General features: G+C 31.7%; 4 protein-coding genes, 2 long non-coding RNA genes and 1 other non-coding gene across 11 annotated transcripts; 4 read left to right on the forward strand and 3 right to left on the reverse strand.

Annotated features, from left to right (window-relative positions):
* The first annotated feature begins 16 nt into the window (after positions 1 to 16).
* LOC128884486 (serine/arginine repetitive matrix protein 2-like) lies at positions 17 to 3,929 on the forward strand. The gene is made up of 11 exons (XM_054137919.1): positions 17 to 375; positions 428 to 970; positions 1,025 to 1,128; positions 1,172 to 1,295; positions 1,412 to 1,480; positions 1,535 to 1,628; positions 1,685 to 1,727; positions 1,798 to 1,863; positions 1,948 to 2,436; positions 2,481 to 3,366; positions 3,421 to 3,929. Exons 1-11 carry the CDS (start codon positions 17 to 19, stop codon positions 3,623 to 3,625), a joined length of 2,982 nt encoding a protein of 993 aa, XP_053993894.1. The 3' UTR covers positions 3,626 to 3,929.
* Positions 3,930 to 6,017: 2,088 nt separating this feature from the next.
* On the forward strand, positions 6,018 to 8,034 carry LOC128883787 (uncharacterized). Its single transcript, XR_008459110.1, has 3 exons — positions 6,018 to 6,136; positions 6,191 to 7,816; positions 7,877 to 8,034. It is a non-coding gene; the product is annotated as an uncharacterized LOC128883787 (long non-coding RNA).
* An 855-nt stretch (positions 8,035 to 8,889) lies between these two features.
* On the forward strand, positions 8,890 to 13,025 carry LOC128884273 (uncharacterized). Of its 2 annotated transcripts, none has more exons than XM_054137549.1 (15): positions 8,890 to 9,865; positions 10,193 to 10,262; positions 10,323 to 10,541; positions 10,592 to 10,729; positions 10,896 to 10,933; positions 10,978 to 11,116; positions 11,168 to 11,223; positions 11,307 to 11,429; positions 11,483 to 11,704; positions 11,762 to 11,848; positions 11,904 to 12,137; positions 12,189 to 12,362; positions 12,416 to 12,532; positions 12,582 to 12,651; positions 12,696 to 13,025. In XM_054137549.1, the coding sequence occupies exons 1-14, from the start codon at positions 9,146 to 9,148 to the stop codon at positions 12,609 to 12,611; spliced, it is 2,367 nt and encodes a 788-aa protein (XP_053993524.1). In that variant the 5' UTR covers positions 8,890 to 9,145; the 3' UTR covers positions 12,612 to 12,651; positions 12,696 to 13,025. The 2 variants fall into 2 exon arrangements, with proteins under 2 accessions (XP_053993524.1, XP_053993525.1); XM_054137550.1 differs by having other exon boundaries at positions 8,890 to 9,841.
* A 66-nt stretch (positions 13,026 to 13,091) lies between these two features.
* On the reverse strand, positions 13,092 to 18,757 carry LOC128884270 (uncharacterized). 4 transcript variants are annotated; one of them, XM_054137544.1, is made up of 21 exons: positions 18,517 to 18,648; positions 18,331 to 18,457; positions 18,048 to 18,264; positions 17,863 to 17,973; positions 17,760 to 17,809; positions 17,568 to 17,677; positions 17,182 to 17,310; positions 16,678 to 17,127; positions 16,408 to 16,624; positions 16,011 to 16,316; positions 15,761 to 15,967; positions 15,012 to 15,707; positions 14,713 to 14,963; positions 14,575 to 14,658; positions 14,381 to 14,527; positions 14,210 to 14,324; positions 14,038 to 14,164; positions 13,832 to 13,912; positions 13,633 to 13,786; positions 13,293 to 13,586; positions 13,092 to 13,230 (listed from the first exon to the last, which is right to left on the reverse strand). In XM_054137544.1, the coding sequence occupies exons 1-20, from the start codon at positions 18,517 to 18,519 to the stop codon at positions 13,293 to 13,295; spliced, it is 3,876 nt and encodes a 1,291-aa protein (XP_053993519.1). In that variant the 5' UTR covers positions 18,520 to 18,648; the 3' UTR covers positions 13,092 to 13,230. The 4 variants fall into 4 exon arrangements, with proteins under 4 accessions (XP_053993519.1, XP_053993518.1, XP_053993517.1 ...); XM_054137543.1 differs by having other exon boundaries at positions 15,761 to 15,961; positions 18,331 to 18,757; XM_054137542.1 differs by having other exon boundaries at positions 18,331 to 18,757.
* Positions 18,758 to 19,096: 339 nt separating this feature from the next.
* Positions 19,097 to 20,144, forward strand: LOC128884274 (uncharacterized). Its single transcript, XR_008459330.1, has 3 exons — positions 19,097 to 19,233; positions 19,303 to 19,654; positions 19,720 to 20,144. It is a non-coding gene; the product is annotated as an uncharacterized LOC128884274 (long non-coding RNA).
* Positions 20,145 to 20,382: 238 nt separating this feature from the next.
* Positions 20,383 to 20,464, reverse strand: Trnas-gcu (transfer RNA serine (anticodon GCU)). The gene has a single exon. It is a non-coding gene; the product is annotated as a tRNA-Ser (tRNA).
* Positions 20,465 to 20,516: 52 nt separating this feature from the next.
* LOC128884272 (uncharacterized) lies at positions 20,517 to 25,221 on the reverse strand. Its single transcript, XM_054137546.1, has 19 exons — positions 24,994 to 25,221; positions 24,755 to 24,924; positions 24,400 to 24,662; positions 24,299 to 24,346; positions 24,010 to 24,237; positions 23,904 to 23,952; positions 23,504 to 23,823; positions 23,337 to 23,444; positions 23,119 to 23,292; positions 22,660 to 22,909; positions 22,475 to 22,606; positions 22,253 to 22,368; positions 21,986 to 22,159; positions 21,773 to 21,932; positions 21,549 to 21,718; positions 21,351 to 21,498; positions 21,180 to 21,307; positions 20,758 to 21,125; positions 20,517 to 20,707 (listed from the first exon to the last, which is right to left on the reverse strand). The coding sequence occupies exons 1-19, from the start codon at positions 25,170 to 25,172 to the stop codon at positions 20,644 to 20,646; spliced, it is 3,249 nt and encodes a 1,082-aa protein (XP_053993521.1). The 5' UTR covers positions 25,173 to 25,221; the 3' UTR covers positions 20,517 to 20,643.
* Positions 25,222 to 25,335: the final 114 nt, after the last annotated feature.

The raw sequence follows: 25,335 nt of genomic DNA on the forward strand, positions 1-25,335 counted from the left end.
TTATAACTTAACCAGAATGTACAATGGGATCGGATTACCAACACCTCGTGGGTCTGGAACAAGTGGATATATACAAAAAAATTTATCACATTTAAAGCCAAGACGAACTGATTTTGGAAAAACAGAGCTTCTTGACAGCGAAAATGAGCATGGACGCTTATCGCAACCTGTTAAGTTACGTAAACCCAATGCAGATTTACTCGATCACGAAAGGCGTAGACAAGTTGAAATTAAATTAATAAGCTTTGTAGAGAACTTGTGTAATAAAATTGATGATGAGGATCTTATAGAACAACAGGTAAATCAAGAACGTGAGCGTCTTTTACAACTTTTGGAAACTGAAAAGATTGTTGAACATAAAAATAATATATCAAAGTACGTGAACTATATGACTGATACTCAAATTGTTAATTTGCATATATTGTAGTATTGATACGCACCAATCTGCAAAACTTAAAGAGAAAGAGTTGGAAAAATTTCGTGATGCTTTCAATATAGATCATAGTGATAATAATAACCTAGAAGAAAGACGACAAAGTGAAACTACAATCAATAAAAATGACCGTAGTTTTAAAAAAGGAAACGAAAAGTATGCAGAGCGAAATCGAAATAAATCATCACACTATCAAGAAGCGTCCTATAAAACCTATTCGCGTTCACAAGTTTCTTATTCATCTGAACGATCATTTTCACGCCATTCTGATAACCTTCGTTACGATTCCAAAGTTCGTTCCATATCCAGAAATCCGATAAAGAAGAAGAGTAACATGTCATCTAGACATTCCTCATATAGGCACTCTAGTTTTGATGCCCATAGATCATTGTCAAGTAATAGAATGCAAAGCCAAAGACACATTAATCGAACTCGATCAAGAAACGAATCTAGAAACTTGCAAACAAAAGCAATGGCTCCTGAATATAGCGAATTTGGTAGTGATAACGCACCCACAGAAAAACTAGAAACGATAAGGTATTTTTATTCAATTGCCTATAAAAGCACATATGGAATTTCAATGTATATTAGAAAGTACAAAAGAAATGGTAGTCGAAGTTTTGAAAAACAAAATCGAAATTGTCAGATTTCCCCGAATAGAAGAAAAACTACATCATCTTCAATAGAAGAAGCATGTAAGTCAGAAATCTGGTTAATAAATATTATTGAATCTTTTAGTGCCTTCAAAAAATCAACGCCGAGTGGCATCCGTCATCCACTCAAAAAAAAAATCCTACAATTCTTCTTTTTCTACATCTTCGTCCTCTTCTTTACACAAAAAATTTGTTTCGTACAGAACACGGTAAAACATTAGGTTATTTTTCAAATTTCAACAGATAGTCATTAACGGTTTTTTATTGGGAGAAACTGTTTAAATAACTTTCCTCCTTATAATTCATCGCAATTTGTGAACTCTAGGGGTTCGTCTGCTACAAATGAGAAAGCAAGATATAAATCGTTATCTCGCAACTATAGAAATAACTTGAGGTAGAGTGTTCTTAAAAAACGTCAAACAAACTCCTTGTCATTATATTTTTTTAGAGTAAAAAAATCGATTTCAAACGAACCTTTTAAAAAGCGAAAATTTGGAACAACGCCAAATAAGAAACATAGAGCTATGTCATCATCATCGAGAGTAAGAGAACAATAATATATAATAATAACAGTTGACAATATTTGTTTCTCATACAGGAGTTTTTTAAAAAAAGACGCACGGACAACAGTGATAGACAAAGTAAGCCTAAGTCGTTTTTACCTTTACAACCAGTTGGTAAAAAAGCCTTTCCATTCTCTTATATTTTTAGAAATTGATAATGTTTCCTGCGAATCGATCTTAACAAACAATAAAATAATTATGAAAAAAACGCAAAGTATGTTCGCAATAATTTTACTTTAAAAAATTTTGTTTCATTTTTCTTGTGAACAAAAAAAAATGACTTGTTCTTATCCTGTAGAATTAAGGGAAAAAAACAAATACAGATCGGTTTCTTCAAACGGAAAAGCGAGAATCACTCATAGTCACTCAGGCAATAGATACGACTCTACTCGACCTATAGATACATCGCCGCGAAGAAGACTATCTACTAAATCTCGTTCATCATGTCGAAGAAAAAATTCTACAAACTCTTGTTCACGAATACAACGAAAAAGATCTACTTTTTCTGCTTCTCCAACGCGGCAAAGAACGTCATATCTATCCTGTTCACCAATTCATGGAAGAAGTTCTACTTTTTCTCTTTCACCTGAGCGACGAAGAAAGTATAGTGTATCCCGTTCAACATTACGAATAAAGAAATCTAGTCTGTCTCGATCGCAAGTACGACGAAAAAAATCTAGTCTTTCTCGTTCACAAGGACAGAAAAGAAAATCTAGTTTTTCTCGTTCACCACTACTAGAAAGACAATCTATAGGTTCCCGTTCGCCGTTGCCGCAAAGAAAATTCAGTAAGTCTTGCCAAAATTTTAACAATACAAATTCTTGATTTTAGCGTCATCGCTTCATGGTAATATCATTATGAAGGAAAAAAGAAAAAAGCATCTTTCACCTCACAATGCGTCGCGTCAGAGTCAATCTTCTTCTACATCAGGTTTCAAACAACTCAGTCGACGCCATACTCAATTAGATCAATCCGATCGAAGGTCCTATACGTCGCGATCAAGGTCTGCTAAAAGAAAAAAGTATAGAACTGGTTCTACACGTAGACAAAGTACAAGTCCTCGTTTAAAATTATACGAGCGACGTAGTCATCAGACTTACCCACAATCCCTGTCTAACAGAAAGAAAGAGTCTTATATACATCAACAATTGACGGACCGAAAGCGTCCTACGCCTGATTCCGCAAAGCAACATCCTCATTCATTGAATTTTCGCTCTTTGGAGAAAATTACATGTCAAGCTGGTTTTAAATCACTTTCCTCACAAAGAAATAGAACAAATTTACGTTCTAAAGAAAACTTACACCGAGACCTTATGATTTCGTCTAGGTCTTCACAATCCAAAGTACTCAAGGATTTCAGGTTATCACCAAAGAATAAAAAAAATGCTGTATCTCGCGTGAAATCTGTTCGCAACAGTTGTTCTATATCGCCATCAGTGCGTCATCGGAAAAAATGTTCAGCATCTCCGTCCTCTCTACCACGTAGAAACTTGTCTGTTTCTCGTAGTATGTACTCTCGAACAAAAGTATCTACTTCACAGTTGCGTTCACGAAGAAGAAACCTTTCAATATCTATTTCAACATCTGAGAGAAGTGAAACGAATGCTTCGAAACCAGCAGTACGACAAACATGCAAAGTTGCCTCGTCGTCTCAAGCAAGAAAACAAAGGTCTATTTCTTCATCTTATGATCAGCTAAAAAATTCTGGTCGTCATTTGTAAGTCTAAAGAAAAATACGCTTATTGACATATTTCCTCTGTTCTTATTGCAGGAAACAGCATGAACTATATTCAAAACCACAGGACAAAAATTTTTATAAGTTTCACTCTTCGTACTCTCCGAGAAAACGTGAATTGTCGAATTCCACTGGTCGCCGAAAAAGAGTTTCGGTTTCTCATTCGCCTTCTATGGAATCCAAACTTCTAGATGTACGTTCAACTAAAGAACGCAAATCATCCTTTTCTTCCAAGTTATGATTAAATAAAACGCGTGTTTTATCTTCAAGAATTGTATAATGCAAAAAAAAAAAATCTATGTTTGTTTATGTAATTTACAATAAAAATATTATTCCTTTTTACTAACAAGAAGTAAAATAAAAGAAAATTTCGCGTCAGGGAATTAACGAATTGTTGTTAACGGTCATTTGGAGCTTTTTTTAATTTTCGTTCTTAAAAAAACTTGTACCTTTAATAAATTTTCATGTTTTTTTTAAATATAATATTGTAGCCAATAATATATTTCTATCATAACTGTGTGCTATGATTTCGTTATGTTCTCGTTTTCTATATAAAAAACATTAAATATCTTTTTTGTCTAATTTTATTTTTTAACAGCACATACACGTGTCTCATCATGAATGTCGACCTCAAAACTTTATAACTGGCATTAATTTTTTTTTTGGTAATTTTAAAAAATTAATAACTATAAGAATCACTTTGTGTTCAAATTTGATTATAATTTTTTAAACCTTTACATATTCCCTGGTTAAAAAATTGCATAATCTGTACTCTGTTTTGCTTACTCGTTGTGGTTATGATTTTACACAAACGTTTTCTTCTTCTTTCTAGCGACTACAGAAGACGTTAATTTTTTTTATTTTAGTCGTATTTGTTTTTAAAATAGGCTGCGAAACTAAATATGAGCACTAAAAAAATGCCTGCTGCTGTAAATTTTTACTTTTAAAATTTCCTTAACAATTACGAAATACAGAGTAAACTTTACTTGTTACGTTTATAATTACAATTTTTTTTTATAGCATTTCATATATGTTATCACACATTTTATTAAAATGAATACGTTTTCATCCAAAACATTGCACGTCAATTGAAAAAGAAAAAAGTTAAGGCATACGTGTCAACAACATACAATGTGTAATATACCACTTCAATAAGGCAATCCCAAAATATTAAAAAAAAATGTAACCCATAAAGCAATATGTTTGTGATTGAAAAGCATACTTTAGGAAAAAAGGTTCCTTGTACTCAATCAGTTTATTGCCGTAGTCAATTCGAATGGCTACGTGTAGAACCATCGTAATAGTAAAAGTGACCTATTATCATCTATTCTGTATTCAATGATAAACAGAAATATTTGGAGGACGTGTTCTCTTATTATAATTATGATAATGGTTGCGTTGGATATAAATTTTAGTTTCACTTAGAAAAAGCCTGGGCCATCGCTGTAACATATCTACTAAACAACCAAGTTGCAACCTGCTCAGCCGTCAATGAGTCACTTACTTGTATAGTCCTTACTAAATGAGAGAAATTTCAGATAAATGTTGTTCAAAGAAAAGAAGCCTTGATTAATAATTTTAAACGATTTTACAAATTGTTCAAATAATTTTTTTGCACATAATTCCGCAATAATTTTAATAATGGAAGCAACCTTCTTAAAAAAAAAATTTTACATCGGTTTTCTAGTACGTTTCCAACAAGAGCACATTGTTTGATTGTCAAGAAAAAACACATAATAAATCACATCTGAAAGAGTTGTCGACTAACATGTATGCGCCAAACCCACATTACCCCACTAAACTGGTTTCAAAAAAAAAATTAATGATCATTCTGCGTTGAGATCAGAAATGGCTTCATTTAAAACTCTATAAAGGCATGATTTGGTAACCTAATCATTGAAGACATATAAAAACTTCATTTTGAGTTTCGAACAACAATTCAATGCGATGAATTTCATCATTGGTCAACTCTTGCTGTTTATTGCCCTAAATGAAAAAGAGTGTTGTGTTTTGAAATTGTAGCTTAATTCTAAGCTATTATCAGGTTGTCAATGTAAAAACTCACAACAGGCGTGTTTTGTTCCATTCGCAATTTTTATGTAATGGGAATAACTCGCATGATATTCATAAAGTCATGCAAAAACAATTTGATATCCCCATTGGCTTTGTGTTTTTAATGCTGCTCCCGATCATTTGACCTAGGGAAACATCTAGTGTCGAAATTTAGTTAGTACTTGAATGTTTGATTACTTTACCGTAGCACTGTACTGGGGAAATGTCTTGGCCTTTTTTCGTTTTCTATTAAAGTAAGCTTTATTTAGAATTAAATTTTTTTTATCTTAAGACGCATTTGAATTTCATTTTTGTTTTCGAGCATTGTGTGCAATATGACAATTAGTATAAGCATAAAATAAATTCGTTTTAATAAAATTCTTCCATGATTGAAATCAACTTTTGAACATTTCGAAAAGTTCAGTAGTGTTTTATTTTTATTTGAAAATCGTGAAAAAAAGTATGTCATACATACTAGGTTTAAATTCTTAAATCCAGACACCAGAAAAACACAAAATTGCATGTCTCAAGATATACTAATAAGGTAAGGCTACCTTTATTTTCAAACTCTATTCAAACATCAAACATACTTACTCTTGTCACTTTTACTTCTAGTGAAAAAAAAAATTACTTTGTTTCTAAATTAATATTTTTTCAAGACACATTACTTCTTTGAACACTTGGATGAAAATCAAATAGGGTAAAAAAAATCTACAAATTTATCCAAATTTCTTAGAAAGGGATTTTACATTAGGTTTGTAATATGTACGGATTTTCGGGTCAATGCTTAGAGCGGGACAATTATTTTTATCACACAAATTTATTCTTGTTTTTTGTCAGCCTGAGTAGTGTAAAACTTCACTCAGCATATGTCTTGTAGTCGGTCATGTAACAACCGAATGCATTTTTAATTCGTCTTTGTATAGTTTCCTTTAAACTAAACAAACACGCACTCTGACATAACCGGTCTTCCAAAATGTTTGTGTTCTATAAAAATTCAATTCATCGTGTATTTTATAACAAAATGTCTTTTCAAGAATTTCGCCATCATCGTATAACCCATAGGAATGTATGCTTGTAGAAAACTAGAGTGTCTTCTAGTGTATGTTTCAAATGAACTGGAACTCTGCATAGTGCAGGTTTCAATATTGTAATACTTACTCAAGAATCGTTACATTTCTCAGTATTATAAAAGTTTCTCTTTTGAAAATTTACCATTCCAGTGTTTATGTAGAATAACCAACTTGCATTTTTTTGAAAGAGTTACGTCGAACACTGACGAAATTTTAGTATGTTTTTCCTATTGTAAAATGCGTCTTGTTTGTCTTTCTATATTACTGCAATCAAAAAAAACATGATTTTCTATAGAAAACCTTGATGTTTTATTGCATGATCCTTTTACCATACTTTAAATGGGGTAAATAAAAAACGTAACTTTAAAAAAATTTCGGCGTTGCTGATGGAATAGAGATAGTTGAATAAAAGTTATCCTATTGAATATTTGTAGATACACTGAGCCACTCATAATTTTATCGAAATTGGAATGGATATCTACTCACATTCAAGCATGCGAAAATTTTCTTGCGCTTTCCGAACCAGGTATATTAATTTTAAAAATCGATGAATCCAATACAGTACGACAAAGTTATTTACTACATAATAATTTCCATACAACTTTATTGTTTTTTAATGGACAAAAGAAGCAGTTCGCAAATTTTGATAGGAATGTTTTCTTGGTTTTCGGTGTTTTCCCTAATGCGGAGCGATTATAGCTTTCTACGTAAAGGATGCTAATTTTAAAAACTTGTTAAAAAGCTTCGCAACACATCCAATCAGTTTAATTACCCTTCATTGATAAGGATTATTATATTCTTTGTGTTTCTAGATGTCCTCGGGCGTTTCTAGAGAAAAAGCTTGTATATATGATGGATTCCAGGTTTTGATTTTTACGTTAAACGTTTTCGTTACAAACGGAATCTCCATGGTAAAAGGTTATCCTGACGAATTGTTGGTGGTTCACTTATCATGTATACTCTTGATTTTAATTTGACTCACATTCTTTTTTATTAAAGTCAACGTAATTTACAAAGAAAAATTCACAAGCATATTGAATTTGCTCAACCTGACTACTAACAAAAAAAATAGAAAATAAAAAAAAATTCAAAAGCTTTATTACGTTTATTTTCCATAATTCAAACGTGATGTTTTATTTTAGTTTATGAAAAAATTTTTGAAATTGTCTTCACAAGTATGGCATACCAGGTTACTTTTGATTTTTAGTATTAGCCGATCGTTTCATTATCCTACCGTAAACAGAAAATACGATGTGGTGCTATGAGAAAAAATATAGCTACAACGCTCATATGATTTACTGCAACTGGTAATTAATATACAAATCTAAGAACAAAACACCTATTTTATTACTTTCCTTGTTTTTCAGTATGTAACGCTAACTGATTAAATGCGTCACTAAATATCTTGAATTTTTTTTTTGTTCTTTGGAACTTTATTATGTTAATTTAGTTTGCTAGTTACTATTTAAAAAATAAAAGATTAAATATTTAAGGTACACTTCACTAGCATTACATTGACTTATTGTTGAACAAGTATACCAATATAATAAAGTCAACATATGCTGCAATGCAAGCATACACAACTTTTGTTTTTGTGATCTCGATAAAAATTTCTAAAGATGTATTCCTTATTGTATTTCAAATACGTAGAGTTTTTTAAAAATAGCTTGTCGTATTTTTGCAAAGCTAGTTAAAATAAATATAACGAGTATCCAAAAATACACAATAAAGTTATCTACTTAATTCAAAACGTTCACGCTTTAAAAGCAATAACACCTCGTCACTGATATTATCAAATTGCGTCTTATTCTAATACTTAGATTGTACATTACATTAAAATTGACCTACATTTTAATTAATTATCAATCATCAAAATATTTTATAAATTAATAATATCGTTTTCAACATAGAATATTTCACGACGTTTTTACCCACCGTTATATGTTTAAAAAAATATTAATTTTTTTACGAGTAAAAATAAATTGGTTACGTAATCTGAAAAAAAAAATGTTTACAAAGAATTTTATTGGACGCTTCAAAATGCTAAATTTACATAAAAAAAAAATGTAGAATTAAAAAATGTTAAACTTGACGACGTAATGCATTTTTTTTTTATTCATTTAAAAAAAGTAAACGAGAATCATTATTCATTAAAAAAATTCAATCTCAAAAATGATAAGCTCCAGTGCTAAGCATAATAAATAGGTTTTATAGAAATCAATTTCTTTCTTTTTTATTATCATAATTGGCTATCATAACTCTTTAATTGCTTGACAAGATTGTAAACTTTACGTAGTGGAAGCATGTGGCTAGCATGCATTAATGATACTTTAAGAGACAGGACTAGCTGTTATGTAGCCAATCCCTACAATAGTAAAAAGACAACAACCTACTATGTGTAACATAAGAATTACAATATAAAGACCTTTATACATTCAACATGAAGCAATATTAGGAACCGATTGACTGTTTTAGAAAATCCATAGTTGCTATAGAATCATTACGATGCATAATGAAACATCTAAGTTAAACCCTCGTACATAGTTATATAGAACTCCTGATTTCTATACAAAACTTAAATCAAACTTTTACTTTTCTTCTGTATAGTGTCTAGAAATTACTCATTAGTAAAGGTGATGACCGAAGCACAACTAAGCAGTTTTAATAATGTAGACGATTACAACGCTTGTACTCCATCTATTTATCAAAATAAGTTTAAGCATATACGGAGACCATTTTCCTATCACCTACGGAAAACACTTACTTCTGCATACTTTGATAATATACAAAATTCAAATCGTACGTGTATTTCAGACTACTTTCTTAATGAAAACCAAGAAAGATCTCCAAATGAAAATTCGACATTAAATAAATCTTACCGAAAATATATACATATGTTTGAAAACAGTGAAAGAAGTGCAGTTGTTTCCATGGATGACAATCTTGTTTGTGACGACTTTTTCTTTTTGAACAAAACTCCTACAGCTTTTACTACATCATCTTTTCCAGAAACACTTTCAACAAACATTTACTTAGGATCACGAGAGGAAAACTCTTATAAAAGTGCTTTACAATCTCCAGACGACAGCGAATATCAATTGCCTTACTTATATAAAATCAATTCTGAGGAGTGTTCACAAACAGCAAGAAATTCTACAGACTATAAAGACGCAGCTTCTACAACACACATTTATTCTGAAACACAACACAATAAATCGAAATCTAACTTGTGCTCTGTGTCGTTTCTTCCACTAGATGCACCTCGTAAAAACAACAAAATAAATTTACCCATGGAGTCGATTTCTTGGACAAACATGAAACTAACCTCAGAGGTAGATATCTTATTACCACAATCTGTAAGGCTTATTGCATGATATAGGCTGAAATTGCGATGTTCTTGTATAATGTTGTTACTTATGAATGGCACGTAATTCTAGATGTCTACTACTAACATTTTGCTTGTTGTAATGATCTGTATAATTTAATTGTTAATTGTTTAACTTTCATTTAATTAAAAAACAGTATTCTATAGCACACTAGTGTTTTATTAATTATTAAAAGCTAAAAATGATACCTTACGTTTCAATAATTCAATTACATTGGTACCTACTTTTAGTACAGTATACTATACTCATTAGTTTTAGGTTTATCAAATATTATAATTGTGACTTTAATTGACATAGGAGTTCAATACTAGCTATACCAAATCTTTATCGCCTTCATATCCTTGCGAATGGTCTTGTAACACTGCGGGTAAATATTTTTACAGCAACATACAAATACAGTGAATAATTTAATGTTTACTTTAACAAGGTAACAATACTGAAGAGGCAATACCAACTCCTTTTTTAGATGAAAATCTTCTTTATTCTAATGTCGTATTACACGAAAAACCGACCAGCGCGATGGATTTAGCTTCTATTCGTGTAAATGTTAGTTCAACCGCCACTGACGTCAATTTATCTACAAACACTCCACCAACATCTGCGGAAGACAATTCAAATGAAAATCTTGGAAGAAAATCCAGTTTATGTACAAAAATTATAAGATTTTTTTCAATCAAAACATTAAATTTTATTCAGATCCAATAAAGAAACAAAACATGGAAAAGTTTGACTGGATTGCTTCTACTTCTACTACAAGGTCATCGTCTCTTTGTTTTCCACATAAATCTCATGATAACGGAACGTTTTCCATGCAACGAAACACTCCAGAATCAAGTAAAAACCGTCATTATGTACAAAGCAAAATATACTAAAACACACTATTTTTTTCGTAATTAATTTGTTGATAAGAATAAAGCTTGAAAGAAGTAAATGTATAGCGTTTAATGATTTGGAAGAGTTGTTCATATATTAAATGTTTATGTTTTATTTATTAACTCAGCTATGTCGCATTCTAATAACAATGACGGTTCCTGTTCGGTAAACAAATATGTAAATATAACTTTTACGCCATTATTTATTAGAATTTAAAATTTTTAACTGAACCCTCCATGAGCTCTCTTGATTCTACAACTGCAAATATTTCCAGACCATTGGAGATTGAGTTAAACAATTCTATGGCTATTCAGGAAAATCATGGAAGTCCCACTACAAATTCAGAAAGTAAGCAATTTTTTTTTTTTTTCCAATGTCATATATTATAACATTCAACAGCCTTACCCAAACATATGACCACAAAGGATTACTTAATCTCTTTAAAAAGTCTTGACGTAGGTTCAGGCTTTCCAAAACACTTGTTTTAATTAGGTTATCCCTTTTGCGAAATTCGTGCCAATTTTTTTTTAATTGATAGGTCTTATCATTTGCAAAAAGTCAAACTGGAAGCCGTCGTCTTCAATCCTTGCTTTATCAAAATAATAAAGAAATAACAACGTACATATTTAAAAAAACTTGTTTTAACTTGACAGAATTAATGGTAAAAAATCTTTTTAATTTTAAAAAATTCACAGTAGTTTATTCTTCTCACAGATTGATTTATACGGTAACTATTTTTGTCAAGAACTGTTTCAAGCATGCTCCCTTTCTCAAAGAATTTTGTTTCTTCAAAACTTGTCTCCCGATATTCGTTTAATTGCTAGTAATCCAAGGGGAACACACGCGATGCAAGCTGTAGTTATTTTGATGAAACCATTGGAAGAGCAACAAATTCTAATACAACAACTGCATGAACACCTTTTTTATCTTGCCACGGTATGTTTTAACTGCTGCGTTATAGCTCTAGCCTAGTTAAAACTTGCGATTATTAAGCATCCCTTTGGCACCCATGTAATTCAACAAACACTAACATATTTTCACCCACAAGCCACAGCTGTAATGTTCGAATATATTGTAGAGGTAACCGTTTATTTACTTTGTTTTTTTGTAATTTGTTTCGAAACAATTTTATTAGAATGTAACATCATTAGCAGACCATCCTCACGGTGTTTGTGTGGTCAAACGGGTCATTAGCATTATAGCTACAACTTATACAAAAAATAAATACTTTAGTACCCTTCAACAAACACTCCGAGATAAACTCAGCGCATCGACGTTACCATTGTCTCAATCTCCTTTTGGAAACTACGCAATTCAGCACGCTATACAAACCTGGGGAACCGAATTCTGTTTTTCGATTATTTCTCAGGTTGTTCAATATTTTGTAATAGAGTGTTTAAAATTATACATTTTTTCCCAGCTCCATGAACATATCGTTGAACTAGCAAGCCAAAAATTTTCATCAAATGTAGTCGAACAAATGCTAGGCGTAGTTGGAGAAGATAAAACTACAATGATATTGAAAAACATGACTTCCAGCAATAATATACAACTCTTAACGAATTCTGTCTATGGTAATTTTGTTGTGAAAAAGGTACTTCTTAATATTTTAAGTAATGGATTTCCTTAAAAATCTGTTTATTTTAGGCGTTTGAGCAATCGTCAAAAACTGAAGCAAAAGTGATTTTACCAATATGGGTAGACCATATTAATTTTATTCAAAATAAACGTTTAAAAGCTAAATGGGACAAAACACTCTATGGGGTCAGTTTTAATAATAGATAATTAAATGGTTACCTCGTTTTTTTTTCAGATAAAAGCATTGCTTGAGTCTCATGATTAAAACTCAATCTTTTAGAATGTCGCTTCAAAGTTTTTAAAAGGTAGTAAACTTTTCATCTAAAGGTGTCCCACTATTAATGTGTAGGCGTTAAACTAAAACGTTTCTTTTACAAACTTAACTTAAAATTTTTTTTAATCAAAAAAATTGAGACATTTAAATATTAAACGAGAATTATGTTTAATCTGGATAAAATGATTCTCATCTTTTTCATCATAACAGCATTATACTTTTGTTTTAAAAAAACGCCGATTTCTATTCTCATTTCAGATCTTTACAAAATTATTTTATTAAACAAAATGGATTTTTTGAAATTATTTTTTATAATATTATCATTTTTTGATTTATTTTTGTCATGTTCAATTAACAACTCGATCAAGCTTTAGCTTTCAAAACCAGCAAAATTTAATTAAATTTTCTTTTATTCAACATCATACAACACTCAACTTTATTGTATTTTAATAAGGTTAGAAGTGTGCTAACATATTTTTTGCGTTTTCAATTAATCTAAAGTAAAAAGGTGATAGATATGTCACACAAAAAATTATTAAGTTTTGAAGTGAAGTAATTTTTTAAATTTTTGTAGACAAAGGAAAACTTAGCGTATATTTTGGTAGAAAATCTGATTTCAACATTAAAAGAAAAATATCTCATATGCGAGAAACTCGTTACAATTACACTTACCTAGGAACGCATCTTTTTTTGAGCGGTCTTACGACTAGATTGCTTTTTATTTTTCTGTTTTTTAGTAGATCTAATGGGTAGCTTTTCTATGTCTGAACAAATTTGTTCTTCGGACTCTTTAGAATGAAAATTGTTAGATAAAGATGGAAATAATTTAAGAATTCTTTTAGATCTAACTTTTGCAACACGATCAAGCTGTACGGTACTGAAAAATTCTTTTATGTTTGTTTGACGCCATGAATTTTTTTGAATTTTTAAGCGCTGTTGTAAAACGGGCTGTATTGTTTGTAATATCTAAATACCGAAATGATAAATAATTAACTTGAAAACATTTTCTTACCTGTTCTTTAGTTAAAAAAGTTTTTTCCATCAAAAACTTAATTAAACCTTCCGAGTAGATTGCAGACCACGAAAAGTCTTCATTCGATTGGTCTACAGCAGGTGATGTAAAGGAAGTCCAAACATCCATACTTGGAAAATTATCTGGGAATATCCTAAAATTATTAGATAAGTACCCTGAATTTTTTTTTTTTTTATACCACTGCAACCGGTAATTCTTGTGCTTTTCTCTGTAAAGTCGTTTTTCAGGCGAGTCCGTTGGTAGGATTCCATTATTTTTACTTTCAATACAACAACATAGATCAATAAGCAGTGTTAACATGTGGTTTAAATCCCAGTCATTTAAAGTATATGAAAATTGTCAGAATCGTTTTATAAACAATAAAAAAATTCAAAAGCCGTTTACTTTGATGATATCAAATCAGTAGCCCACTCCCGAAATTCCTTTAAGCTTTCCATGTCAGGAAATACGCGAATGGTTTCCAAAGCGTTAACAATACCGATGCCAGATACCCCGACAGTGTAATCACATCCTTTAAATATTGTTTTGTTTTTAATTTATTTAATATATATCTTACCCAACAGCATTGCTAGTAAAATTATATCTTTTCTTGTAAGGTTCAACTCGCTTTCGATTAAGTTCATATCATAACATTCTATAGCTCCATGAGGATCAAAAAAATGACGATAAACCTAATTCGAGAAATTTTAATATATGAAATATGATTTTAAAGAGAAAGAGAACGTACAACACGAGATCCGAATAACAGACAATCGGAGTCCTCAGTAATGACACTATCACACAAGCCCAGCTGTACTAGTGTTGCGCACTGTGCCTCAGCTTCAGATGGAGCAAGAACAAATGGGATACCGAAAAGCGATAACAACTCTTTTATCTAAAAGCAGTATGATTTTTTAACATCTCTAAACGAACACACCTCACATCATCTAACATCTCTGACGTTACTTCTTCGGTTCCTTTTTTAAAGTTCATAAACAAATTATTCAGTTGTATTTGTTCAGTCTCCTAGTATGCGTAAAAAAAAAAAACGAGTCAAAAAACAATTGATAAGACAAATACCAGTTCTGCAGTTTGATGATCAAGCGATTTCTCTGTAAAAAAAACATTCTTTTCATTATTTTCATTTATTTGAAGGTCCACTCTGTTGAAAAGTTTGTTTTCTTCATCATTTCCCACGCTAATGTTATGATTTTTGACTTTTTCAATGCTACTCGATACACAGGGTTCGTTAACGTTTTGCGTAACTGACTCTGCTTCACGCATTAGGACAACGTTCTCCCCGTCAACGATTTCTTGCTGATGATCAAGTCCTATAAATTCTCATCCATTATCGTGGACAAATATTTGAGACTGCATACCTAGTTTCCAATTGTTTTTTTCGAAATTTTGTGTGTCATCCCTTAACATTAATGATTCTTCCCCTGCATTCTTAGTTTCAAAGCAGTGATCTATTTGTTTTTTTCTTTTTTTTAAATCTACATTTCCTTCCATTTTTGATTGTACTTGGGCCTTGGTCAATGAGACGACTTCCGATTCACGTTCCGACTTTACTGTCAATTTATGTGGGGACCTTTTTTTAAATTTATCTTCTGTTGTTATTTGTAATTCATTTTCTAAGTGTATTTCAGGTTCATCATCTGAGCTTGGTTTTGTCTCACTTAATAGTTGCGATGTATCATCATATAATACAAATGGTCTACCACTCTTTGTAAGTAATTCACTTTCGCGTTTGTTAAAAGTTTCCACAATATCGTCAGTAATAGGTTCTGGTTTATTGTGTGTCAATAGAAAATCACTATGGTTTCTGGATACACCTAAATTTTCTTTTATGTTAGAAGCCATATCAGTTGTAGTCAGATTTTCAAACTTCTGTTTATCTAATTTACTAGACTTTGCATCAAATAATGAACTTTCGTTAGCTTTGTAGTTAAGCTTTGAAGTTGTTTTAGGAAAATCAATTGATGCCTTCGTTTGAATTAAGGGCTTACCTATAGTATGAAGGGACTCATTTGTATTATGTTCCTCTTCTTTAACAAATTCCCCATTGAAGGAATCTAACAATAATTTAAATATCTTAACACAACTTACACGACAGCCCAAAAGTTACCATGAAGTGAACTAGTTGAATCAAAGTGATTCAAAGCTACACAGTGAGGATTGTAAAGCTCAGAAGAATGTATTTGAGAGGCGGTATTTGTTGCTTTCGAAATATTATGAAAAAATTCTGTTTTCAAATCACAACAATTTTTTTTATGAGATGTTGATCGATCACCAAAAGATGGAGTCGGTACATTTGAAGGTGAACTCTCTGAAACTATTGCCGATAATGGAGCCAATGATGTGACACGAAAAAATACCTTCGTTTTTGTGTTCCTCGATTTTATCACCTTTAAAAATATTTTTAGAATAGAGCGTGGGCTTCTGTTGCGCCTCTATTGTCATTTCCTCAATTAATGATTGTTTTAAAATAGTTTCCTTTAAATTTTTTTTTTTTATTTCGACCAACGGAGCTTCCAACGTTTCCCAGGTATCCCAGTCGGTTTCAACATTTTGCGATCCCGAGTCCATGTTTGTATTTAATGAATTTGAATATTTTCGATCACTTTGTTCTTTTAAAGGAGTTTTTTTCAATTTTTTCATCAAATGAATTTTTTTTTTAATTCCTGACAAAGTGGCAAGATCACATCTTCGATATTGTTCTTTTTTAAATCAGGTAAACAAAAAATTTATTTCAGAGATTTTTTACTCAATTACCTAATTTCGATACCGACGTGTCCTCAAGGTTTTTTTTCTGAGTAGCATGTACGTTTGACATACTCCCAAGACAAGTTGGCGTTTGATGCAGACCATTTGAAAAAATGTCATCTAACACATTTTCTGGCACCCATATTTTATCCTCCTCACCCGTGTCAAGTTCTAAAACTTGATCCTTGCCCTTGTTCATTTTATAAGTAACTTTTGAATTCGCTTCCTTTTATTTTCAGATACATATGAAGAAAATATAAAACATGTTTGAATGCTAACCTGAGAAGTGGCTGATTTCAAATGTTGTAAAGATGGTGACCACGTCGATTGATGAAGTAAACTGTTTTCTATATGTTCAGTTATGTAATCTAGACGGGGAAGAGGCATGACAACTTTTGTATTTAATTGTTTCTCTAATATTTCAGAAAAGCATCTGGCTTTTTGTGGTTTACGTTTTTTACTAAAATCTTCACTTAAATTTTCTGATTCTGTTACAATATGAGGCACATTTTCAGTTTCGTTCAACTCTAAAATAGATCGTTGGAAGTTAGGTTGATTAGACTTGGTACAATTTAAATTTGTAGGGAAATTTTCCTGAGTGAAGCTTTGTTTATTTGAACTATCATAGCTGTGTGATGGACTTGATGTAATGGCGTCAGTTGTTCCGTTTGAGGAGAGAAAAGATAGATGAAGCTTATCAGCAATTTTTTTTTTTACCTTGTTAATTTCCTGAAATAAAAACATAACGACAGTAGGTATTGTCTTCTAAATTATTCAGAGTACTTTAGTGGTGTTGACATGACGTAAGAATGATTCAAGCTGGAGTGAACTGAACACTCCGGGATTATCTTTAGCTTGGATACATAATAAACGAGTTTCACTAAACCAAGTATCTCGGATGTCATTAAGAATCTATAGAAGAGTGTGTATGATTAATAAAGAATAATTAAAGGGATAATGTATGAAAGACTGTTCACTGAAACTAAATTTTGGCAAGTGTTGACATGACCAAAAATTTGTGAACTTTATATTATTTCAATACTACTTTATGTGTTAAATAAAAAAAAATAGAATTTGCAACCATTTCATTTTAATTTAATTGCTCGATACAAAAAGTAAATATGTTTGTACTAATAATAATTTCAAAACGGAAGTACTAAAAAACTTACAGAATACTGTACCGTCGGATCTAAATGACTAAAATGGGTTGGATCTATAGAAGACATTAGCGGCAACTGGATAAACGAATTGATTCCATCTTCTTGTTTGATTGGATACTCTAAAAATTAGTATTTGAAATATTGTTTGTGTTACAAATAATTCTTTTTTTTGCTTTTAATTTTAAATGTTCCGTTTCATACCTTTAACATCTTTTAAATCAGTTGTAGTCAATTCTTGATTTATCAAAAATCTAAGAAAAAAGTAGCTTATAAAGATGTAGCGTATAATACATGAAGGAAGTACTCGTAATTTTTAGATTTTTTCAGAAAATCCGTAGGCATTTTCAATAAATTGTTAAATCCAGACGTATCCACATTTAAATCATCCAAGGTTTTACGTCCTAATAAAGCATAACTAAAATTTTTCAGCGCAAGGAAACAGTTGACGTTTTTGTTTCAAAAGTATTCGTTTCTTAATAACACTCGCACCTTAACTCTTTCGGAATCGAATTAAAGTAGGCTGATCTTCTGTTTTCCTTATTTATTAAGTTTAAAAGATTATGTTCAACTTCAAACAAATCTGGTCCAAATAAATTGTTAAAGTCGGGAGAAGTGTTGTTATTGATAGTAAATTGAACGTCATCCTTTGTATTCTGTGTTTCATATTGTTGGTTTGTCATTTTCTCTTTTGATGAAGTGATTGCACCTATTAAGTAACGAAATAAAAGTTGTTTGTGAATCTTTGTTTTTTTTCATAATAATTTATTATCACCTGGAGGCACTCGTAAGTTTTTGTTCTCTTGTCTAGCTTTCTTTTTAGCCTGAACGAAATCTAGTGTTTTTAACTTAAGCTTATTTAACAAAAGTTTTTCCGCAGTTCGTTTTAAACCAAGCATTTGCTGTTCTTGAAGTAGTTTGCGCTGCATAAGAGTTTTTCTTTTTAAAACTGGAGGTTTACCATCAAATACAAACACAGGCTTTATTCCATAAAACAACAATTTACATATTCTTCGAAAAAAACCAACGAGATGAGCTCCTTCTGCAAGATTTCCAGATTCATCTCTCATTGCTTTATTGAATTGTACAAGCCATATTGATGTATCAATAGCTATTTTTTTTGATTGTAACTGATCTATTTTCGTCCTTGTCGCAGAAGGAGAAAGTAAATCCCATAATCCAGTGACTCCCATATGAAGCTTTTACTTTGCAAGCATGATACAAAATTTACTAGAAACTCTCATACACTGCTGACAGATTTACGTGGACTTCGCCTAATTGTTATAATTGCAACGATAATTACAAATTTAAAATATTTTACTAAAAAGTGTTTTTTGAAGTTTTTTCTAATCGACATTTGTTTTTTCTTTTTTTTTCAATAATTTTCCTTTCTTAAAATTAGTTAGCTTTTTTATCACTTTAAATCGATAGTAAATACAACGTTTCCGTCTAAAATAATTTTTTTTGCTCTTTTTTATGGAAGATGTATCGCTATGACCAATTTTATAATTTTTGATATTCTCTTTTTTTGTTTGTTTTTTTGAGAATGTACTAATACTAGATGACAATTGCTTGGCTGAAGTACTTTCCTTCGCAACAGCAGAATTTTTGCTTGTTGTCGAATAAATTTCTATTCCAACATCTTCAAGCATCTCAACGCTTTCCTTGAAGTTTTTAGGTAATGTTTTCAGAGACGTCACCGTTTCGTAATTCTTTTGAATGTTTTTAAAGATTTTTTCAATTTTAGAAATGGATTGTATGAATTTGCAAGCTAATGCATTATAACGGCTTAATATCGCTAATACGCATAAGGAAAAAGGGATAAAGAAATTTCGTGTTAGAAGATAAAGATCAATACTTTGCGCGGCATTTTTTATTACACTAATGAAAGCTTGAGTTATTTTTTTAACAATACCAACAAAGGCTAGGTGTAAATGTAAATTGAATATGAAATTATCCCATGAACATGATTCAATAAAATTTGTAAATGTTTCTTGAATTTCTACTCTGGACAATGTCCGGGCTAATTTGACAACATAGACAAATCGCAGAAAGTATTCTTTGGATCTGTGAGAATTGGAATGCTTTATTAAACAACGGTACAATCATTAAATAAGGATAAATGATAATACACACTTACTTTATAAATTATACGTTTTGCTAGCTTTGTTTCGCAAATGATTTCTTCGATATACCGTTTTACTTCACACTGGACTATCTTTTGCAATAGTTTTTGTGCTACACCCGAATCCGCTTTTTCATTTTTCTGATGAAAATTGAAATTCATTGACTATTCAAGTATTCTGGTTCTCTGGAAATCTGTCACTGCTAAGATAAATTTTTGTTCCACTTCCTAAGCGAACTGGTTGATTTTTATAATTTTTTAAAACTGCCTTTTTTTAATATTAAGACAACAAATAAGCTTGCTTAACTAGGCAACAATATGATAGTTGTATTTAGTTCTTAATTTTTTAACATCCAGATAGACGTAAACATTTACTGAAATAAAAATGCAATTTTTTTTTTAATAAATAATAAGATTTTTTTTTTTAAATCTCCGTAGTTGTCTAGAAATAAAAAAATTATTTATTGGACATTATTTTTGTTATCAGGCGAATATGTTTATTTATTAACTAGTACCTCACTTAATTTACTAATGTCTTCTGAACAAGAAAAAAAACAAAAATCATTATTTATAGAAAATTCACAGATACTACATAAAGTCACTAGACTTTCTATTGAACAATTACTTTGAAAATATCTTATACACATAGGCATGTTACTTTTTTAATTTTGCTAAAATGGACAATTTTAAAAGTGAAACGAACGACAACGGCAGGATTCGAACCTGCGCAGGCAGAACCTAATAGCTTAGCAGGCTACCCCCTTAACCACTCGGGCACGTTGTCTACAAAAGCAATATATGATGTAACGACAATGTGGTGCAAATTAGTAAAAAAAAGTTACGCTTAACTGAATATTTTGATTATGGTACTGGTTGTATATATTAAAAAAAACATTGTATCTTTAAAACTTTAATAATATAGGTAGACTCATGTAAAACATTTAACTCTTTATAAACAGACTGTTACTCTAGCTTTTGGGTCATATCAACATCCGAAGAATCAGATGTTGACGTTTTTGACACAACTCTACACAAAAAAAAATGTTTTTTTCTTGTTTCTCCTGATTACGAACATACTGTTTCAACATAACAACACCGCTTTTGCGTTCCAAATCGAACGGAACCCAAGCAGATTCTGGAAAATTAACCAGAATGTACTTTTCTTCCAACGCAACAACGCGACAAGGATTTCGAAGTAAAGTTAAGGACGATGGTAAATTTTCTAGTGGCGGTATTTTTTTTTTTTCTACAGTATCCGCAAGATGAACATTAGGCGTTTCCGATGACGAAACTTTGATTTGAGCGACAGCGTCTGACACAGCTGTGGGTTTAACCATTTCTACGTCTTCTTGGTAATCAGAGAATGTTTTTGTAGTTTTCGCAGCAGAATTTATTAACTTTCGCATTTGCTCATGCTGCCGCCTGCGTGACGTACCAGACAAAACCTGAACATAATTGGAGATATGAAGTCACGAAAATACGAATGATTTAATACCTACCGCAGTAACAACTACAGATTTTTCTTTTTTCTCTGCTTTTTCAACTGGTTCAATGTACGAAAATGTTCCAGGAGAAACAAGAGATCCCACACGAAAATCGCTTGGTGCCGTTAAATCAGGGGCAAGTCCTAAATTTCAAATATAAGCTAAATGAAAATAATTTTATTTTACCTATAAGGGCTGTGGCTTGAAAAGCTAAAGAGCCTATAAGAATGTATGGATACCAAAACCACAGCTGACAAAACATTGCAAGCCCGACAGCACTCTCAGAACGGAAAGCGTTGGTTAAAGAATAAAAACTTATTGTTCCGTTTCTTCCCTTAAAAAGTAGTGAGAAATATTAATCCACTACTAACTATAATGTATTACCCCCATATCTATAAGTCCTTGACTAACAATGGCTCCAAAACGTGTTATAGTGTCTTCGTGTTTATCAGCTGCAACTCGAACAATTAAATCACGAACTGATTGAACGTTTTCTTCTAATAAAGCTGTAGAACTGGCTTGTACTAATAGCAAACCCAATCCAAGAAGAGCCCCTGTGTCCATTAAGATAAATTCAAAATTAATATGTTGATTTTATTTCAGTGTACCTTGTCGAACAAAATCAGTAGTATCCTGTGTAAGAGGTAATAAGAGTTTTAAAGCGGCTGTGGACGCTTTACCACAACAGCCGACACCTACTGCTATCGCAGCAGCATAACGAACGTGCGGATTGAATGAATCAGCAAGAGGACCGACAATGCGGGGAACCTAAATTCAAAACAACTTCTGATCGACGTTTCATATCAAAGTATTGCAATAACTTGATTTGGAGAATCGCACGCTACAAAACCAATGCTCATAACAGCAGCTCTTCGAACATCATTAGAAGCGTCAGAAACACCCGTATGCAATAAACGCCGCAGCGCGTTATTGTTTGATGTACCACAGTAAGCCATTCCAATACCAAACATACCACCATACCGTATCATAGGATCCTATAAAAATATTAGGCACATTTACATAAATTAAAATATGTTAGTGGGATCAATTTATGGGACTGTATCATTAAACAAAACTAATATGTTTACTTTATCTTCAATCATTTTCTGTAACACCGGTAGGCTTTCCTCTTCTTTGCGATAAAGTAAAAACGCAACACCCAGCGCAGACCCTCTAGCAGAACGCTCGTGCTCCGTTTCATGTGCTGAGAAACCATTGACAATCTCAATTACGTAAGATTTATACATTTTTTTAATATACAACTTGTTCTATCTCTAGATACTAAAATTTAAAATTTTTTTTTTACAAACCATGTTTTAATAATTCGTGCGCAGTTTCACTCGATCCGGAACCTAAAGAAACCATGCCAATTGCAATTCCAGCACTTTCCCCAGCCACCGCTGTATCAGCAAACAAAACATCCTTCAATTTCATTAATATCTCTGAAAAAAAAAGTCTTTAAATTTCTTTTCTAATAACCACACAAATGTTCCACCTTCATCATTCGACCCCAATCCAAGTAACCCCAGCCCAATACAGGCGCCGTGTTGTAACGGCTCATAGTTTTGAGGACAATAGGTTTGAGCATTTTTCAACTGTTCCAGTAAATATTGACGTATCTCTACGTTGAAACGATTTGCGTGAATCAAGCCTATTGCCATCAAAGATCCTCCTTCACTGTAAGGACCCCCACCCGATCCTGGTAAATACGCGGAGAGAACTTGTTTTGATGCTGTTGTGTGGCCCTACACAAAGGATATTAAAAAAAAGTATATGTTTTGGGTAGGATAATGCTATATTTTATCAATGTTTATTCCTAGAATTGTTTTTCATTGGTATTTTTCCAAAATATACCAATTCATTTTCTAGAGTATATGAACGAACGTTTATAACACATTTACTTATTTTTGTTAAAACCACATCACAAGAAACACACTATTGACGTTGACACTACCTTGTGTAAGACGCCATTGGCTGCAGCGACGGTGAACTTAGCCCAACAAACAGCACGACCGAACCACTCCAGATTTTCTCGGACAAACACATCACTAGTAGTACCACACTGCATAAACGCATGACAAATCACGATTCCATTAGGTGTAACAGATGACCGTGGATCTACAGAATTCTAAGAAAATAAAAATTACAATGGAATTTAACAAAAAAATTTACTTTAATTTGATTTAATAAAAGCAAGTTTGTATGATTTTCTCGATAAAGGAAATTAACTGTTAAGTTCAACAGTACATCTCCGGACAAAATTTGACGCAACCGTGAAATCTTTATGTTACAACATTTTTGGTTCAAAGGTTGTTTTGCATACAACAGAAAACACTAACCGAGACGTTTGTATTGTTTTTAACCTCTTTTATTGATTTTTCACCACATTCACCGGTTTTTATAGGAGATGAATCTTTCCCATTAACAAGATTTCGCGTATTGTCAGAATAAGAAGAAATTGATTTAGCAATCAAGGGCTCCGTTACCGAATCATTTCTATCAGATAAGATGATTGCTTCATCACGATCCGTATCCTTTCCTGGACTGGGATCTCGGCTCGAAATTTCTGTAGAGGAGTTATCATTCTTTTTTTCAGTAACATGATTCTCTTCAGCAAGACAAGGATGGTTTAAGACTTTTGTTAAAAGAGCTTGATTCTCTATTCAAAAAAAAAAAAGGCGTAAAGCAAGACCGAAGGTTTATTAAAAAAAAGGATAGGAATAATTTATTGAAACACACCAAACGTTACTAAGTCGAATGCAATTTGGTAAGCTAGAATAACTTCGTCCTATCATAAAAACATAAGATGCTTTAACGTTCATGCAATTTTGAAAAAGATATTTACCTCTTTTTCCACACCATCCGCCGGTGTGACTAAAGAACCTAACAAGTTTGCTAAACGCTCATCGTCTTCATTAACAGCTAAAGCACGAGTTATTGAAACATATTCTCGGAACAGAAGCGTTCGATTATGAAATGGAAACAAATTTTCATATAACTCGACAACAACATGCTGAAGTAAAGTTCGAAAACGTTTTGAAGATATCGTTTTTTGAGAATGAGTACTACAGAACTTTAAAACAATAGATGAGTTTTTTTTTAATCATAAGAGGGAATGGTGACTAAAAACATACTTTTAAAAGTTGAGATTTCCAGGGACTTTCTTTTATAATTCGATTTATCTATACAAGGTATCGATTACGCTATATAAAAATTTAGCATACGTAATACGTACGAGGTCTAAACGGCGAGCTTCCAAGGCAATCCCTAAAGACTTTATTGCTCCAGCTTCTCCCATTTTACAAGAACTTTCAATCATTTGATGGACCAAAGATTCAAACATTAAATTTGTTTCCACCTTAAATCTAACACTTGGAAACTTATGAAGAAAATTAGAAGACTCAAATGCAACTTTTTTGAGATCGCTAGAATCACATTCTTTCGCAAGCTGGTCGAAAATCTCTTGTCTTTCAGAACAGTAACGCTGGATGGCTTCCGCTGTATGAATGAACAAAGAAATAATAAATTTAATAAATTTGAATCATAAAAAAAAAGATTAAATCTTATTTTTTTTTAACATTGAACAGTACCAACAATTGTATGGATGAATTCCGAAGCTTCATCCAGTTTTAGCAACTCTTTTGATCTCATAGCATGCATAAGTGCTTCATCCAAAGTGTTAAGATGGTACATGATTTTAGCAGCTAAAAGTGATGCTTTTTTATGGTGTACAAAATTTTTATTTAAAGCCAAATCTTCACTAAAGTATAAAAGAGTTTTAAAGTTAGCAACTATTTAAATAATCTCTTCAGAAAAAATTAAATCTTACATAATAACAAGGCCTTCAGCGATTTCATGCCAATTTTCTTCTACGCACATAAGTAATGTATCAAGCGCGGACGCAACGACTTGTAAATTTGTATCCTTTAGTAACTGAACAACCCCTCGAACACTTGACGAAATTTGCAAAGTATTATCATTATTAGGTACTAATATATCTAGTGACATTACTGATACTTGTATTGAAAGAATAAAAAATAATACTAAAACGAATTTCTTCTCAATTACAGACTTGACAATTACATAATTTTTTTTTAAACTGATTCTATACTGAAAAAACAGAAAATTACATATTACGGCGATTCTTTCAATTGATTAAATTGTTTTTTTT

This window comes from Hylaeus volcanicus, unplaced genomic scaffold (genome assembly GCF_026283585.1).
Source record: "Hylaeus volcanicus isolate JK05 unplaced genomic scaffold, UHH_iyHylVolc1.0_haploid 12237, whole genome shotgun sequence".
Lineage (NCBI taxonomy): Eukaryota > Metazoa > Arthropoda > Insecta > Hymenoptera > Colletidae > Hylaeus > Hylaeus volcanicus.